The sequence below is a fragment of the Lissotriton vulgaris genome, chromosome 8 (genome assembly GCF_964263255.1).
Source record: "Lissotriton vulgaris chromosome 8, aLisVul1.2, whole genome shotgun sequence".
Taxonomy (NCBI): Eukaryota; Metazoa; Chordata; class Amphibia; order Caudata; family Salamandridae; genus Lissotriton; species Lissotriton vulgaris.
Genome location: NC_141696.1, coordinates 144,667,004 through 144,686,692, shown reverse-complemented (window position 1 = coordinate 144,686,692; position 19,689 = coordinate 144,667,004). Strand labels below are relative to the sequence as shown.

At 42.9% G+C, this 19,689-nt stretch overlaps 1 protein-coding gene across 1 annotated transcript in view; it reads left to right on the top strand.

Annotated features, from left to right (window-relative positions):
* The window catches only part of ARHGEF17 (Rho guanine nucleotide exchange factor 17), a 572,303-nt gene that overhangs the window by 540,042 nt on the left and 12,572 nt on the right, over positions 1–19,689 (top strand). The window contains exons 18-19 of the mRNA XM_086933847.1: positions 6,286–6,434; positions 14,657–14,831. Coding sequence (XP_086789973.1) covers positions 6,286–6,434; positions 14,657–14,831 — 324 coding nt within the window. The remainder of the gene's footprint in view (positions 1–6,285; positions 6,435–14,656; positions 14,832–19,689) is intronic.

Below are 19,689 nucleotides of genomic sequence, written 5' to 3'. Positions count from 1 at the left end.
CAGGGCCTACCTTAGGGGTAACTTATATGTATAAAAAAGGATGGTGTGGGCCTGGCAAATGGGTTATTTTGCAAAATAGACTTGGCAGTGTAAACTGCACACACAGGCTCTGAGACCTGGTTAGAGGGCTACTTAGGTGGGTGACTCAAGCAGTGCTGCAAGCCCACTAGTAGCATTTATTTTACAGGCCCTGGACACATGTAGTGCCACTTTACTAGGGACTTATAATTAAATTAAAAATACCAAATGGTATGAACCAATATTACCATGTTTAGAGGAGAGAGCACACGCACTTTAGCACTGGTTAGCAGTGGTAAAGTGCTCAGAGCCTGAAAGCCAACAAAAATGAGGTGAGACAAAGAGGAGAAAGTCAAAACGTTTGTGGTGACCCTGTATAGAGGGCCATTTTCCAACTGCGGGTAAATGCTACAGGGGTGGCTTTTGAGGGTGAAAGAAACATTCATCAACAAGATGAAGAGGAGGACGGATCCAATATTTTGAATGACAGTATTGTGAAATGACTTGATACCCTGGCCATTGAACATAACGGTACTGATTGTACTAATACATTTAAGAAAATTGTCTTAGTCCTGAAAGAAAATAGTAAAATCTTCGGGCTGCAGCAAGGACTATGTTCTGCCTCAAATGCTACCCCGGACTGCTAGTCAATTGCGCTTATGTCTGCCAACAGTTGGCACCACGCCATGTGACCAAATGTCACTAACACTTGCTAGAAAAAGTGTAGAGGGCCCAATCTGCTCTAGGGGAGTGTGAGCAACACTTCCTATCCAGCTGTTCACAGAGGCAGACCAACTGTTCATTCATTCATTAATCTTTATTTGGGTCATTTGCAACCATAAAAGATAGTTTTTACAATAACCAAAATTGATCCAAGAATTAGTTCAAAGGTTGGGATACAACAAAAGGGCATCAATATACAAGTTTCTAATCCGTTCCTTATTCGCCATAAAACCTATCTATAATCATAAATACATTTAAAATATAAAAAGTATTCCATTCAATAACTACAAAAGTGCTGTCAGAGGGAGGCGGACTTTAGTCACAATTAAAATAATCAAATTGGAAAGTGCAAGTGCAATACTCTTCTACTAAACATTGGAAGAACGAATTGTTAGCGCTAAAACTTTAGCCCAACTTTATTCCTTGTCAGGTATAAACTAAATAAGAACCTGCTAGAGCAAAAGACGACCTGTTGTGATGTATCGGTCTTCAATATGCGTTCTGGCTCACTACAGCTTCTGATGCCCAAATTCCTAACAGTTTTATCAAAAATAGGTACAAATTTGAAGCTTCAATTATGGTTCAACTGATGGAAAAAAACCTGGCTCGTAAAATAAAGTAGGAAAAATCATCTAAAGAATAGTTTGATTTATGTCTTAGTATCCACCAGGGTTCTGCTGTGAACCAGAATCTTCCAAAATGCTTCAAGGGAATTTAATTTATTTACTAGTTTTAAGGTTGTATAATCTGACCTTGAGTACCTGAACAGAGTGTACTGGTTGTGAAAGTTAAGATAAAAGGGTACCGAGTAGCAATGAATAATTCTAAAAGCGGTTACCACATCCACAAATGACCCATAAGGGTACACCAGAGACTTCATATGATGTAGATCAAATGTTGATAATCTTAGGGCCTCCTCAGAGTTATCCAGTCATACTTTGTACAACATCCTTACTAAAGTTTCACTCAAGTGTTATGTTAAGTGTCTGCAGCTGCTTCTTTCTTGTTATGTCTGGGTCTACCACCTATGAATGTGGCTTGAGGAACTTGAGTTAAGTACACAGAACATAGTCTTGTGTGAACCTCACTGTTATGTTATGTTATGTTATATATTTCTTATAACGCGCACTGCTAGTCGAGACTGTCCTGGCGCGAGAGAAGTTCAGTGTCAGAAACGAAAGAGATGCCAAGAAAAGACATGTGGATTACGTGACTTGCTTGAATAAAAAGGTTTTTAGGTATTTTTTAAAGTATGTAAGGTTTGTCGTATGTCTCAGATGGTCAGGGAGACTATTCCATAGCTGGGCGGCTCTAACCGTCATGGATTTTCCCCCCAGACGGGCTCTCTTAAATCTGGGAGTGACCAGATGTCTGAGGGAAGCAGATCTCAATTGACGCGGGGGCTGATAAAAGGCAAACCTGGCACTAAGGTATGGTGGGCATGGACCGTGTAAGGCCTTGAAAGCTAGTGTTAGGATTTTGAAGCGCACTCTGAGGGCAACTGGAAGCCAGTGGAGTTCCGCAAGTTGTCTTCGTACACTATGGCATTTGGGGATGTTGTATAGGAGCCTCACTGTCGCGTTCTGGACTACTTGCAGTTTGCAAAGCAGAAAATCAGGAGCGCCCACATATAATGCGTTGGCGTAATCCAGACGCGAAAGAATGAGTGCTCTAGCCACTGTTTCCTTCGCTTCCTGGGGAAGAAGTGGAAAGAACTTCCGGAGGGTAATAAGGGTACCATAACAGGTTCCCGCCAATCTCGAGATCTGATCTCGAAAGCACAGATCGGCGCCAAACCAGATCCCTAAGTTTTTAGCAACTCCGCAATTTCCAGACGGGCACGGCAATCCAGTGGGCCAGATGGATTCCCTGAATCCCGCTGGGAATTGGCCATACAAGAGAATCTCCGACTTGTCCTCATTGCATTTGAGGGCAGCCTTGGCCAGCCAGGCAAATACTGAGGACAGGCACAATTGGACTCTCATTGTATCGAGGTTGTTCTTGTCCCACGTGAAGAGAAGCTGGGTGTCATCGGCGTAGGCCATTATTTTAGCACCCAGACTCTCTGCAAGATGTACAAGGGGGGTCAGGTATACATTGAAGAGCAGGGGGCTTAGAGTCGACCCTTGGGGGACTCCAGTGTCCACCTTGCTAATCGATGACTGGTAGGGAGGGAGCCAGATTTGTTGTGAACGGTCTGTGAGAAAGGACTTGACCCATTTGAGAGCCGCGCCAGTGATGCCAATGTCCTCTAGCCTAGAGATCAGCTGGACATGTGGAACCGTGTCGAACGCGGCAGAGAGGTCCAAAAGAATTAGGGCCGCTCTGCCGCCCCCGTCCAGACAGTCTCTAATAGCCTCGGTGACCTCCACTAGCGCGGTCTCAGTACTAAAGGAGGAGCGGAAACCTGACTGGGCAGGGTGTAATGCCCCCGTGGATTCCACGAACCTCTGAAGTTGACGAAAAGCCACTTTCTCACAGACTTTGGCTATTGCAGGGAGCAGAGAGATGGGTCTGTAGTTGGAGGCAGCCAGGGGGTCTGCGGAAGGTTTTTTAATTAGTGGGAGAAGTTTGGCTTGTTTCCACTGAGATGGTACGTTACTTGTTAAAAGAGATTCGTTAACCAGGTCAGTGACTATCGGTGCAATGATTTCCGCCACTCCACTCAGAACTCTGGCCGGACAGGGGTCCGCCGGGGAGCCTGATTTCAGCGCCTTTAGAATGGTCAAGACATCCTTCACCTCAACCTCTGTGAAAGAACACATTACTTCTTTGGTCTTTATGTCGATAGAAGGAATGAGGAGGGGGGGAGAGATGTCCTGTTCTTGTGTGGCCTGAGCAGGTGGGGGATGGGCAAAGCCAATGATCTTAAGGCTGTCTTGAATTTTCTTTATTTTATCGATAAAGTAAGTAGACAGTTTTTCACACCACTCCTCCGAGGGGGGGGCTGCCTGAGTTTCTGCAACCGGGGACGTGAAACTTTTTACTATGGCAAATATTTCTTTACTATTATTTTTAGCTTTAAAGATCCTATCTGCGTAGTAGTCTCCCTTGGCTTTCTTAATTGCAGCATAGTAATCTTTTTGCCCTGCTCGGAGTTTTGTCTTTGCTAACGGGCAATACTCCCTTCTCCACAATCTTTCCAACATTTTACAATTTATTTTTAGATTTTTAAGCTGATCCGTATACCAGGGGGAAGCCGGGGTGGCTCGTGGGCGAATCTTCGCTTTGGTAAGCGATAACCGGCTTGCGGAGGTGCTGATCCATGACGAGAAATTCTCGACAGCTTCTTCGAGATTTCCCGATTTGTCCGGCAGGGTGTGGGATAGGGAGGTTGCCAGGGCTGGGATACTAATCCTAGGGGGGAAGGGGGGCTGATGTTTATCCGCTGTGGCGCGAGCCCTATCCGTTACCCAGGAAAAGTTCACCAAGAAATGGTCCGACCATGTAACTGGGGAAGGAGTTTCGATGATAGCACCAAAATTGGAATAAACCAAGTCGAGGCAATGGCCTCCACAATGAGTAGCATCCGGTCCTTGCATTTTTAGCTGTGCTAAGGTGCATAATTCCACAAGGTCACTAACCCCAGGGGCTGAAGGGACATCCGTGTGTATGTTAAAGTCCCCCAGGAGCAGGAACCTAGGGAATCTCAGCGCTCTCTGGACCACTAATTCCTCCAATGATGGAATGAAGGAGCCCAAGGCGCCCGGAGGGCGATAGATGAGAAGCCCACCCAAGGTGAAATTAGGCGTGAGGGCAATTGAGAATTCCAATGCTTCCCCATCCTCGATGACCCCAGTACATTCCTTGGTTAGGGACCATCTATCTCTATAGATAACTGCCAGTCCTCCTCCCCTACCAGAGCTGCGATCCACCCTAGTAATTTTGAAGCCCCTGGGGATAGCTAACTCAATAGTGGGGGCACAATGAGTGTGCAGCCAGGTCTCAGTCACAAATAAGAGGTCAAGCGAGCTGTCGAGTATCAGCTCGCGGACCTCTTCCGTGTGTTTGACTAGGGACCGGGCGTTAATGAGAGCAGCTCGGATTAGGGGATCTTCCACTTTTTTCCCCGGGTCGTATGGGGAGGGAAGGTCCGGTTTAAGTTGGAACTGGCATACAGGACAGGACATGTTAGCACAATGTTGGACCTCCCATGCCTTGCCGATATCACAGGTGATTTTGTTGAGGGATTGGAGAGCCTCTCTGCTATACCTTATGTGGGGGGTCGCCTGCTGGGGCTCAGGCCGAGCAGCATTTCTGGCCCTGCGCGCTGCCGGGGCGCAGCGGGCGCAGACGGGCTTACCTTAGGCGCGCCTTCGGCGCGCCATCGACGCGCCCGCTGCGCCCGTCCGCTGCGCTCCCGGAAGCACATTTGCTTTTAATGCCCAGCCTCCCCAAGAAGCGCTAGACCGCTAACTCCGGCCAGGCTTCAGTGGAAACTCAGCCCAAGATGGCGCCTCGCCCTCCACTCAAACAGCACTGTCAGCTGCGGTGGAACGGGGCGAGGGAGGCCGTAGGAAGGGTGGAAATGTACAAAATATGCAGCGGAAAGTGGGCGCTTTAAAATCAGTGCTCCAACAAAGTAAGTGACAATTTATACGAAATTTTTAAAATGCATAATTCCCAGACATCGCATTCATGCCTGCGTGCATACAGTGGCCTGACACGTTTTAAAACAAGAATGGCGAGCTAGTAGCTCGAAAATCAGCTCGTTCTCACACTGAATCACTCGAGTAAACCCCAGGAGCTGCCACCAACCTGAGAGCTCACAGAGAGCGCAGCCTTGCGTGTCTTTTTATGCCCAGCCTCCCCAAGAAGCGCTAGACCGCTAACTCCGGCCAGGCTTCAGTGGAAACTCAGCCCAAGATGGCGCCTCGCCCTCCACTCAAACAGCACTGTCAGCTGCGGTGGAACGGGGCGAGGGAGGCCGTAGGAAGGGTGGAAATGTACAAAATATGCAGCGGAAAGTGGGCGCTTTAAAATCAGTGCTCCAACAAGGTAAGTGACAATTTATACGAAATTTTTAAAATGCATAATTCCCAGACATCGCATTCATGCCTGCGTGCATACAGTGGCCTGACACGTTTTAAAACAAGAATGGCGAGCTAGTAGCTCGAAAATCAGCTCGTTCTCACACTGAATCACTCGAGTAAACCCCAGGAGCTGCCACCAACCTGAGAGCTCACACTGTGTCTGAGCATTGCTTTTTTCTTTTGCCTTGCAGTTAGAACTAATTAGACACTAACGCACTTCCCTTAGTTCATTAGCAGCAAATAAGGAGCATACTCTGCAGAAGTAATTTACCGCTGTTGATTGCTGCTCTGACACTAAACTGTCGGCTACTCAGATTATTAGCCTGTGGCCAGTGTCCTACTGATCACAATGTTGTAGTAGTTTCTCTCCACCATTTCTAAAGCTGTACCGACTCAGTGGCCCAGCGACACCAAGAGGACTCATTAACGAGTTGCAACGTGTTTGTGCTGTCTGTAGGCTCGACACCGCTCTGTTCGGCCCTACACTTATATGTTCTTCTATCCTTCACAGGAAGCTTTTGGGATCCACAAAACTCCAAATCGCTCGCCCTGGGATCCCCTGGAAGTCCGGTTACAAAAATGGTGGCAGTGTTGGGGAAACTGTGGTGCGGGTGCCAAAACCGGATCATTGTGCTGAACACGTCCACACTCCTGCAAGAGGTAAGGAGGCTTTCTGCATGCCTGTTGATGGGAAAGAGATTGCCAACGCTGCAACAGTTTTGATGCCACTTTGCGCTTTAACTTATTGACATGTATAGAAGATTAAGGTTCTGAGGGAGCATAGCACATACCACAAAAATTCTTATTATTATATTATATTTACACAACATGGGGCCAAACCCTAAAGCTAGAGTGCATCTTCTCGGGTATCTTTATTTTGAGTAGTGCCATGTCAACTTCCAAGTCTTCACTAAGACAGTAGAGCCTAGGTTTTAATCTCAATACGACAGATGGAGTATATTTTTATCAACCAGTATCATGATTTCAGGTTTAGATTTTAGATATTTTGTTTTTAGATTCACTTCTTGTCTCATGTAAAATATGGTGTATGTCCTTGTTTTTCTACTAGCACTATTAGTTTAGTAACTTTGTGTGATTGGAGAGACAGCTGGTTTCTAAAATGGAGATTGGACTCTCACTCCATCGTACCGTCTCAGTATCTTGGTGTGATGTCATGTTTGCCCCTTATCCTGTTCACCATGGTGTTTCTCAATTTTCTCCATTGGGCACCTACTTTTTTGCATTAGACAGGACCTTTTAATATCATAAAATGAATTATAAGGCATTCTTGCTAATAGGGGCCTTCGGCCAGCCCTCATCATCAATTAGTCTGTTGTTGTAACATTCACAATTTTGCTCCGCCTACTATAGCATATAGAGTGGGGCAAGAATAGCCCACTTCTGCCTATGGCTAACTTAACTACAAGTGGCACATTCTGCTCTTTCACAAGGAGCACATCCACACACAAGGTAGTTCCCTTCCATGCCAGAGCCTAATGTGATGATAATGTGTGCTTTTGAGACCAAAACATATTTTTGCTTTTAGCCAAGATTTTTTAGGTGGATGAGAGGCCAATGTTTCTCGAAGAAGAATGTTTTGAAAAAACGATGTCAAAACGAAACAAGCCAAAAGACTGACAGCAGATGCCGGACCGATGGGCTTTAATAGTACTTGTTTCTCTTTATAGTATTCTCTTATTTTCTATGATTGCCTCCTTCGGATTAAAGTCACATTTTCATGTAGAAACTCCTAATTTGCTTTACTTTTTCTTCCTTCTCCACTGAGCTTCAAATGCAAACCTTTCATCGTGTCTCAATTGCTGAGGCTTGGATGACTGCCCACTTTTTCAAATTGAATCCCAAAATTCTAAAATTCTCTTTTTTCCTATTTTGTCACACATCTTCCCCCCCCACTGCAGCTATTACACTACTATCTCAACTGCCATTTTGTTTGAGTTTGACTATCTGCTTAACTTTCTTCACCAACTTGCCTCAGTTTCTAAAGCCCATCACTTTCATTTATACAGTATTAGCAAAATCTATGCACTTCTTCTCTTTTCTTTTGTAAAGCACTGTAACAGATACAATACATATGAATAGGCACTGTTATATCCCTGTATTAGATCATTCCTAGAATGATCATAGGTCATGTAGAGTGTTTAGTATGTCACGTAGAATGTGAGTAAGCAGGAATGATCAGTTGGAGATTACCTGCCTACTGTGGATGTATAAGCTGTCTTATCTCTACAATAAATCTACTTGGAACTTCCTTATGTGTGGACTCACTGGTGTAACTACCACATAATTACTGGCGACGATCGGGAGAACAAAACCACCGACAGTAGAAGAGTTCAAGACAGCGCTCACTATTGAGAAAAGTTTATTTCAAAGTCAGGAGTTTTTTTTTTCCTTAAAGAAACCTGTTTGCCTGCATCTTACACGCGGTAAAATCGTTGCCGCGCTAGATGATTATGCAGCAACGTTTATTCTTCTAAGCTTGCAAATCAAAACTTGAAAAACAGCAAGAACAGCAATTACAGCAATTCAGAAAAGCTGCTGCCGACGGGAATGCTTCAGTGGAGAAAGCTGATAACGAGGCTACAACCGTGAGTGAAAAGTTACATTTTCGTACAAATTATTCTTTTCATCCGCACATTGTGTATCTCACCGTTGGATGGTGCATCATTTGAACGGCAGCATAATCCTGCGCACCCGCCACAGCACTGAATCTTCGTGTGTCTTAGCAACACACCAAAGACTCCATCGCGCACCCAACAATCCCGCGACTGTGAGCATCTCTCCGGCGGACGAACGAAGTGCACCCTGGGTAGTACCCTTTCACCTTACTGACGTCTGACGTCAGCAACGTGCCGCCATTTTGTTAATTTTCTTCGTTTTTTTTTTCACAGAGAGCTCTATTACGGAGCGTTTGTTCAAAACAAAACAGCTTGATCAGTGCAGTCAACTGAAAATTACTTTTAGCAGGTATCGACTACTTTTGTCAACAGTCAACAAGGTAATAGTTAAAAAAAAAAATAATAATAATAACGACAATTTTAAATTTTATTTGTGATAATTACAATGTCCAATATTGCTGCCCCACCTCATTTTTTACAAACTGCTGGTGAACCTAGTATTGAGTGGGATCTATGGTACCCGATGTTCTTAGCCTATGTTGATGTACTGGAAAAAGATGGGTGTTCAGCAAAGCGCAAGTTAGCACTCCTTAGACACTGCCTTGGTGGAGCAGGGATCAAAGAATTTGATAATCTTCCGCCCATTGATGATGCTGGAGATATTGACGTATTTGAAAAAGCCTCTAGACAAATGAAAGTCCGTTTTGGCAGGAAAATAAATACAGTCATGGAACGTTTTAAGTTTTATTCCCGCGTCCAGAAACTAGATGAATCGATCGAAGACTATGTTTCTGCTTTACGTTCGTTAGCTTGTTCTTGCGCATTTGAGACTATTTCTTACGAACAAGTTCTACGAGATCAAATAATGATGCGCACAAAAAGTAAGAAAATTCAGGAGCGACTTTGGCTGGGCACGGAATCTTCCTTAAGTGCTGTCATTAACATTGCGAAGGGAATTGAGCAATCAGAACTGTTTGTTTCTGAGATTAGGGGCCAAACATCTAAATCACAAGTCCCTGAGACTGAAGTTGCATTGGTAAAAGGTCAATCTTCTTCATCTGGTCCTAATAAGTTCCCTTCCAAGAAAGACAATGAGAAAAAAATTCCAGATAATAGGAATGTTACAGATAATAAGTTTTCTTACAGGAGAAATGTATCTTGTTATAGATGCGGCAGTTCAAACCATTTAGGGAATTACCGAGGATGTCCAGCATGGGACAGAGTATGTGTCAAGTGTAAGAGAAAAGGTCATTTTGCCAATGCGTGTCGTTCTTCCCAAAGGGTTAACTACATTTCTCAAGAAGAAGAAGAAGTTTTACAGAGTTTCAATTGTATTTTGTCTGTTGATGAATCGGAACAAAAAGAATTTCCCTCTTACACTATTTTAATCGATAATCAACCCATTCTTTTAATGATGGATTCTTGTTCATGGTATTCCATTATTGGTTTGAGTCTCTTCAAATGTTTTTGGGGTGATAGAAAATTATCATATCCTGACATTTCTCCTGGTGACTATTCTGGGCAGAAAATAAATATTGAAGGTTTTTTTTGGGCTGATATTCAAGTAGAAGATAGGTACACCAAAGGGAAAGTATATGTAGCTACCAAAGGTGTCGCTATCCTAGGGTGGCCACATCAGGGGTTATTGGGGATCAAACTCGACCCCAATGCCAATCCTCCAGTGTATTTGGGTGATCCATCCATACTAAGCATTAGTGATTTAGGTGATAATGCTCTTTTTGTAGAAGACACTAAAAAAAATTTCCTGAGGTTTTTAGTGATTCTCTAGGAAAATTTACAGATTTCAAACACAAGATTATTCTTAACGATGATGCTGTTTCAGTTAGACACAGGGTCAGGAATGTTCCCCTAGCATACCGTGAGAAACTTAAGGAAATATTGGGGGATCTAGTGTCTAAACATATCATAGAGCCAATAGAGTCCTCTCCTTGGGTTTCTCCCGTAGTTTTGTCCCTTAAGAGTTCTGGTGAGCTCCGCCTATGTGTGGATCTCCGCAGTTTAAATAAAGAAATATGGATTGATAAACACCCTCTCCCGAATATTCATGAACTGATTTCCTCACTCACTGGTGCCACTGTATTTTCCACAATTGATTTGGCCAGTGCTTACCACCAGGTTGAATTGCACGAAGAATCAAAGAAATTAACGGCTTTTGTGACTCCAGAGGGCATGTTTCAATACCTGAGGATGCCTTTTGGACTTGCCAGTGCTGCCTCTGTCTTTCAACGTTTAATGAAAGAAGTTCTTGCCGACTGTAATGGAGCTGTCGCGTTCCAAGACGACATACTAATTTTCGGTAAAGATCTTAAAGAACATGATCACAATCTACATTGTGTATTATCTAACGTCCAAAGAAAAGGTCTTACTTTGAAATTTAATAAGTGCAAGTTTAGACAACCGAAAGTGGAGTATCTTGGGCACGAGATTTCTAAAGATGGCATCAAACCGAAGTTCAATCACGTTAAAAGCATTACTGATGCTCCTATTCCTTCTTCTAAAGAGCAATTACTGTCTTTCTTAGGACTTACTGAGTTTTATGGGAAATTTGTTAAAGATTATTCTACTATTGTGCACCCTTTACGGGCCTTGTTGAAAAAGCAAGCTAAATTTATATGGGGTAAAGAACAACAGTCTTCCTTTGACACTTTAAAGAGTAAAATCATCAATGCTCCTTTCCTGAAACCTTTTTCAGTCCATAATGAGTGTATAGTTTGTGTGGATGCGAGTAATGTGGGCCTGGGTGCGGTGTTGATGCAAAAGGATCATTTAGGTGAATGTGTGGTATCTTATGCATCCAGAACATTGCGAGATGCTGAATTTAACTATTCCACAATAGAAAAAGAACTTCTCGCTTGCACTTGGGCGACTCAGCATTTTCGCCAATTTCTTTGGGGAACAAAATTTACATTGAGAACAGATCACAAACCGCTTGTAAATATGTTGTCGGCTGGTGGTGGAAGAACCCTCACTGCTCGCCTTGCACGTCTTGCTGCTAAATTGCAAGAATATCGATGTGAAGTGGTTTATGTTCCTGGACGCTCTAACGTGCATGCAGATTGCATGTCACGTTTTCCCATTAGTAATTCTTCTGACAAGAATAGCTCTGATGAGTGTGATATGGCATTCACCTTGTGTGATGTTAACTTAATAGCTGGGAAAGATCATGAAAACCTTATAACCGAGAGTAATTGGACTACCGCCATGGGTCAAGATTTGGCTCTTGTGAAAGTTAAAACTTTCTTGAAAAATGGTTGGCCTGAAGAGAAGAGAATGAGCGGTGATTTAGCTTCCTTTTATAAGGTAAAGGACGAATTAATGGAAATTGATGGTATGATATATAGAGAAGATAAAATTGTTCCTCCGAGTGGTATTAGAGACTCCATTTGTGGTCTGGCCCATGAGGGCCATATGGGGATGTCTACCACTAAGAGAAGGATCAGAGAATTTTACAGGTGGCCCAGTATGGATGCCATGATTGACAGATGGGTCAGAAACTGCTCTCCTTGTTCATTGAGTGATAAGTCTGTGAAACCCATCTCTGTTGGTATTTCTCCTATTGAATTTGCTCTTGGACCTTGGAGGAAGTTAGGAATTGACATTATCGGTCCTTTCAATTATCAGTCAGGGAAGGATATGTTTGGTGTTGTTCTTGTAGATTATTTCTCAAAATGGCCCGAATTAAAAATTGTTGAAAAGGTCAATTCTGAAATTATTGTGGAATTCTTGAATGAGGTTTTCTGTAGAGAGGGTTTGCCAGAAGAAGTTGTTTCTGATAATGGACCACAGTTTGTTAGTGAAGTTTTTGTTTCGTTTCTGAAAACTTGTGGTATCCAACATAAGAGGGTCTCCAATTATTCTCCACAATCCAATGGCCAGGTGGAACGTTTCAACCGAGTAATTAAAGAGTCTTGCCAATTAGCCTTGCGAAGTGGTCTGAAATGGAAAAGAGCTTTACAAGCCACTTTGTTTACTTATCGGATGTCTCCTAATTCTGTAACAGGATTATCTCCTTTTGAGATTTTGCGGTGTAGGAAGCCAGGCACTAAAGTTTTCCCTTGGTGGTTGAAGGCGAAGGATTCTGGGTATTCAGAATTAGACATGAAGGAAGTTAGAGATCGTGTTGGTAAATACCAAGAAAAGATGTCACAGAATTTTCCTCAGAAGAATGTTTCTTCCAAAATATCTGTAGGTGATCTAGTTAGGGTGAAGTTTGGTGGTATTATTCCAAAGGGTGTTTCCAGGTGGTCCTCTCCAGTTAAAGTCACTGAAGTTTTCACTAAAGCTGTTAGAGTGCAAGGTGGGAAAATCTGTAATTTTAGGCGCATATCGATTTGCAAATCTGATGTTTCAAAACAACAAAGGAATGGTTGCTCAGATGTGAAGTCTCAAGGAAGTAAACCATTGACTGAGATTGATTCAGGTTTTCCTGGGTCACATGCAGTTTTTGATGGTTTGCAGTCTTCCTATGCAACTGTTCCCCATATTAACAGCAATGTTTTTCCTCAGGTTGCTTCTTCAGTGGATGAAGTTGTTTCTGATGAATGTATTCTGGATTGTAATGTGGAACCTATTGTACGCAGCAGTTCTAGGGTGAAACATTTTCCTGAAAAATTCAAAGACTTTGTATGTTCTTAAAAAAAAAGAAAAGTTGGGAACAAAGCATTCTGGATATGTATTTGTTTTTTTTTTGTTATTTCTTGTAGGGTTCTCTTTTATTATTTTTTTTTTTTGTTTTGTTGTTTTTTTTGTTTCTTTAAGGGGGAGGTGTGTTATATCCCTGTATTAGATCATTCCTAGAATGATCATAGGTCATGTAGAGTGTTTAGTATGTCACGTAGAATGTGAGTAAGCAGGAATGATCAGTTGGAGATTACCTGCCTACTGTGGATGTATAAGCTGTCTTATCTCTACAATAAATCTACTTGGAACTTCCTTATGTGTGGACTCACTGGTGTAACTACCACAGGCACCAGCACCCTTCATGACAAAACTAGAAATGTGCGAATTTAGCTGGATTTACTTGTGTGATTGCGTGAAATTTCTTAAATTGCATGAATAGCAGGGACGGCTCCTCAGCTAAGGCGGAGGAGCATCGCCCCACTCCTCCCAGAGCAGTGGAAACAGGAAAAATAAAATGATGATAACAATGTTATTATCATTTTATTTTTTGTAGCTACAGGGCTAGGTTAGGGCGGGGCATGGCTGATGGCACAGGGAGGAGGAGTGGTTTGTGCACAATAAGTGACATGACGGTTTGGCCGGCCGTCTTGTGCCGACCAAACAGTCATACACACTTTGCATGTTCTTCATCAGGCTGTAATGGACCGCCTGGTTGGAGAACCAGCACAAGCTAATAGTCCCTGTCTGAGCGCTGAACGACTGCTCTCAGACCAATCACAACGCTGCTGTCATGGTGACAGCAGTGTTGTAATTGGCTTAGGGAAGCCTGTGTGCTTTCTGCTTCTTCCGGAGTTGGAGTCAGAAAGAGAAAGTGAGAGACGGCGCAAGAGGTACATTTTTAAATTTTATTTTTTATTTTTCATCTCTCCTTTCCTTCCACCCACGTTCCATACCAGCCGCCACTAATGAAAAGCACAATGTGAAATGCCAGAAATGACACCAGTGTAATTGAAACGCCATGACTGAATGGTTCTGCCAGGTTCTGTTTCCTTGTTCCCATGCCTTTCTTTATCTTTAGCAGTCACTTGGCAACGTGGCTAAAATGTTTTTGCCATGTGCGTGCCTAAATGCACGGTGGCAAGGTGTTGACCAAAGGACTGCAGAGAAGGTGAAGATCTGAATATACCTTGCCAAGTAACAAAAGAGCAAAACCAAAGCAAATCTGTCCCTTAAAGGTGCAGGAAAACACCTTTCAGAGAGGGTGATGGTGGAAGAAAACAGTAGACGGCAAACTGGACTGGGAAAGGCAGAGAGAAGAAATCATAGCACAAACTGACGTGGTTAATGGTACAGAAAACAGACATAAAATATTCTTATTGGGCATCCAAACGTTACGTATCACCTACAGTACTGTATGTAGGTCAAGACCTCTCTTTACTAGAAAGTCTGAATTATGGATTTCATATTGGTTCTGACATTGTACCAAAAATAGACTACAGATTCCTGTTATTTTTAGATGTCCTTCCCGCCATCGGTTCTTGGTTGCACGGAACATGAGATTCTGCATTGTCTCTGATGGGCTCTCTGTTTCTCTTCCTGATACAGCACACATTTACCATCGGGCAGGACAGCAACCGCAGTGTCACCTGCATTGTTGGCTCCTGTTTGGGCATCTGGGTTGCGCTTCAGAGCAGCGCACAGGTGCGACTCTACCACGCCACCACATACGAACAGTTGGCGGAAGTGGACGTTGCTCCGCCAGTCCACAAAATGTTGGCAGGTAAGGCAATGAAGAGCGATTGTGACCTTTAGACAAAAGGATACAATCCGCATTATTGATTACACATTTAACATTATGATCTGTTGCAGATTGTTCAGAAATTGTGTAGTCATGATTTATTGATAATGATTGTGCTGAGGGTAACATTTGTAAATCATTCATAAGGTATACAGCAAGAAAGGCATCCTGAATTATGTTTGCCTTTAAGAATTTAATTCTGCGATTCCTTATCCTGAAAAAAGTGTCACTTCAGTTTTTTTTACATTTATAGCTGATCATTGAATTGTCAGAAACACAAACTTTGCAACATTTTACTACTTCTTAGCACTGAAAATACGGACTGCAGGTGTTGCTTCATCTGTGGCTTTGTATCACATGTTTATGATGTTGCTCCAGGAAGGCGTGAACCGTGCCAATAGTCACACCTGTTGCACCTTGTTTCTTACATATGCATGGTCAAGATGCAGAGAGGGGCAAGAGGATAGGGTGCAGTGAAACTGTTTTGGAGAACTCTTAAATAATGAGCATTTGCATAGTTTCCTCATTTTGCCACTGTGCCAGAAATAAAAATATTTTATTGTCTTTTAATATTCTGGCCTTTGTTGTTTCTCTTTTCCCCAGGTGAGGTCCTCTCTGTCGTTCACCACCCAATATTATTTTTGTGTTTGGGGTACTCCGGTCACGTCATCATTCACCATTCAAGAGCCTTTTAATGGTGTTACCATCCTGCAGCAGCTTGCAGATTTAGTGCACCATCATATTAGAGTTGATTTTTTGATATCGCGAAGGATGAGTTTTGCAAAAGATACTGGAATTTTGTTGGCAAAATCATTTTAAACAAGATGGCTATCCCAGTCCCCTCCGCAGGCCCCAAATGTCATTAAACACATTTGTAGGCTTCATGGTAGGATTCTTTTTTACTGTTAATTCAGTCTTTATATAGACATCAAAATCAGCCTATTTCCACTCTAATTTGTTCATCTTATTGAATTTCCTCCTCTGGTCCTAGTGAATGAGGAATATGAAATTTGACCAATTTACTCATTGCCATTACCCCCGGAGAGCCTATAATTTTGAGTTCCCTCGATATAATTACGGGTCGTTCTCATAAAGAAATGCCTGTGCCAATTCCCTTCTGGGCAACTGAAGTTCTTAGGAAGAGGGTCTCCTCTAATCCTTTTAGCTACAACCTCTAGGTGTTTCCTGAATAAGAAACATTGAAAAGAGACCGCCTTTCCTGCCGCTTCACAATTTGAATACTCTTGAGCTATAACTCATTTATTTTCTAGGCCTGGCTATTGATAGATTTTGGTGTTTGCAAGACATGTTTGGATCCGCCCACATCAGCTTTTAAGTGTTTTTCATGTTTTTTCATTGTTTGGATACGCTGTCGCAAGCGCATTGTATTTCAAGGATGGTGAAATTTGTCCCACGTGTGTTCCCATTTGGTTTTGGTGATGACGGTCCATTAGTCCCTTTGGTGCGCTGTGGATGCAACTTAACCTGTAGCTTGCAAAGAAAAGTCATTTTGGATTCTTTGATCTATTGACTTTTGTTGTAATCTTTACTTTACACGTGGTACTTTGCTGACACAAAAAAAGTTTTAAATGTTGATCAATAGCGTTTTTGTTTAGGAAGTGCTGTTGTTTGGATGTCTTAGCCTCTAATAATAATAACACAGTGCGATTCTCTAGTTGTTCTTGTGTGTTCATTTGTTCTCTCTGCTGCCCTGATAACATGTTGTTAGATTTTGCTGCATTTTTGCTCACAAACTAAGGACTTGTGAGCACATCGAACTTTCATAATGATGCAATTAAATTAATATATCTTAAAAGTATTTACTAAGCAATATTCTGCCATGTAGATCTTTGAAATCCACACACAACGCTTAGTTTTCTGTCTCTGTGCATACCACTCTTCTTTGAGGGCACAGTTTAACTCTGCTAATGCAGCTCTATCAGCAAAAGGGCCCTGCTCCTAATTTTCTAATTACGGTAGCCCAAGATACTGCTTTAATATGTAATTTTGTTTGTAGGACATCTGAGGGCAACCCAGTAAGTTGTGTAACTGTTACTAAACACTTCCCTAATAAAAAACCGAACCTATTGGCTTTTCTAAAGCTTTGCTGTGCCATCTGGTTTGCCCCTGACACATTTTTATGTAATTCCAGACTTGCTTTCATTTGTTAGCTCTGAATATGAAGCATCATTCAATAGAGTGAAAGGCCTTTCTTGCATATGAAAAGAAGATTTGTCGAGTTTCCCCTCCGGCCTATCATATTTAGGGTAGTTTTTAGGGTGGTTTGCAAACTCCTCAGATTCAGCCTTGTGGATAAAGCTGGAATTCAATAAAGAAATCGCCTTCCCAGCCTGTTGGACAAACATTTTGTCAAATATTAAGCCTGTGCTTTGAGGGGTTGGGAGGATTTGGTGATTTGATCTACACTTTTCCCAAATGTACCCACTGTGAAGAGCCACATAATTAATGCTTTCTGGGAGGCAGTAGCTCCATGCTCCTGTAAACGAGCTCAATTAATGTATTCAATTCCTAGCTCTATAAAAAGTTAAATAGGGAACCCACGAAGTCCGAGGGTTTTACTTATCTGAAGTTGTTCTGCTGGAAGTTCAACTCTGTCTAAACTTCCCTCTCCACAGCTGAAAACAGAAGCCATTTGCATGTCTTTTAGAATGTTCTCTGTGAGAGCCCCCTTCCCCAGTTTCTTGGATTCATATACTTTTTCATATTGTATTGTATTGTATGTTGGATTTATATAGCGCTTATCACCCAGGGGTCTCTAAGCGCTTGCCTTGGGAACCCGTCCTGGCTTTTTCCCTGTGAGATAGCCCCTACAGGGCATCCCCAAGGTGAAAGCCAGGCATCCCGCCGCGGGGGGCCGTTGTGGAGATTAAGCAAGCTTAATGCCCAGAGTTGCAGAGTGTGAACCCATGATTAGGTCAGGCACCGAAGCGAGAATTATCGAGTCCGTGGACATTTGAGCTCAAGATCCTGCCGGGTCGGGAATTGAACCCTGGTCCCAGGTCTGACCTCTGCTTCAGGGTCTGCCTGCTCTAACCAGTGAGCCACACTTCTCCACAATATTCATCTATGGAAGTAAATTCAGGATCTTGACCTTTAGGTGGCACCACTCCTGTGCTCTTTTCTCAGGAAATGGAGTTTGTTGTAACCAAGACTTTTGTTTATCTTTCGTGCAGTAAGGTCCGCCTACAAATAGGTTACCAAGTATCTCTTTTGTGCTAGAAGATAAATCAAAACATGTTGCTCTGGAACCCTCCAGAACATACTTGAGGTCAGCTTGACCTTTGCCCTGTGTGGTTTGAAGTCTAGTCTGACTGTGTTCCTTGACTTCAACAAAGACCCAATATTTAAAATCTCACCCTTCCAGTTTATGAAATTATTTGATACTGGCAAATCACGTATCCATGTGCGTCATTTGCAATATTTGCCAAAATTGGGTACATCATCAGTGGGTATTCTGCAGCATCAATCTTTTTTTGTATTCACATGCGGTGCATTATTCCATCACAGTGCTTAATTTGTAAAAAATAAAATAAGTGGAGGCCCTTGTCAAGAGGCCACTGCAGCTTGCACTACTCCTTGCCCCAATATGTGCCGCTAGTGACTGAATTAACACAACTACTAATCAACACATCCTACAAGTATGATATTTGACTATGCCAGACCCTTTATGCTACAATAGTGTCACTAGGTGCTGGGAATGATGGCTTCCTGCATCCCATTAATACAACATGCAAGGCTGCACATGAGATAAATCTAGGAATTGGTCAAAAGCCGAGGGTCACAAGCAACAGGCGACTGGGACGATCTAGTGATTGACAAGAAAAGAGTACAGGAGGAAATAATGTTGTAGAACAGGACGAATATAACCGTAGGAAGACTCTTCATGCCACTAACTCCAACAGTGAGCATTATCATGGATGCCACACACTGGATGGGGCACTCATATGGGGAAGCTCAACATCAGAGGGGTCTGAAAACCAGAAGAAGCGGTACAGCACATACATTTTCTGGAACTAAGGACAGTGTTAAAAGTCTTTCAGAGGCAGTTGTGGAGCAAATCAATGCAAGTTCAGACAGAAAACACTGCAACAATGTTCTACCTCAACAAGCAAGGGGGGACAAAATCCTTGACCCTATCAAAGTTGGCACAGGAGATATGGAGGTGGGCCATCTAGAGACCGATAACCATAACAACGATACCTCTATCGGGAGTAGACCACTTGGAAGCGGAGAAAATGAGCATGGAAGCATGCACCTCACATGAGTGGAAGTTAAATCTCAGTGATCGAGAAAGTGTTCAAAAGATGGGACACCAGAAATAGACCTGTTTGCAACACCCGCAAACGCAAAATGACAGTTCTTTGCAGCCAGACCCCCACACCCTCACTCCCTAGAGAATGTGCTGTCGATCGACTTGTCAAGGAAATTGGCTTGCACTTTTCCCCCGATCCCGCTTTTATCAATGGTGATCCACAAATGCAGACAATCACAGATGACACTGATGTTCATCGCTCCCCAGTGGGAAAGACAAACCTGGTTCTCAGATCTGATCGAGATGGAACACAAAATACAGATACTGCCGGCTTCATAAGACCTGCTTTCGATGCAGGGAGGGAAGGTACTTCACCCAGAACCAAACACAGAGTCTAGCAGCATGGCTCCTGGAGACAAAGAATTTGGTCATCTGGAACTGCCCAAGAAAGTGATGGCAGCCCTCAGGGAGGCAAGAAGACCGACAACTAGGAAATGTTTCACAGCTAAATGGGAGAGATGCAGTGGTTTACTGTATCGAAGGCTGCGCTGAGATCTAATAAGATAA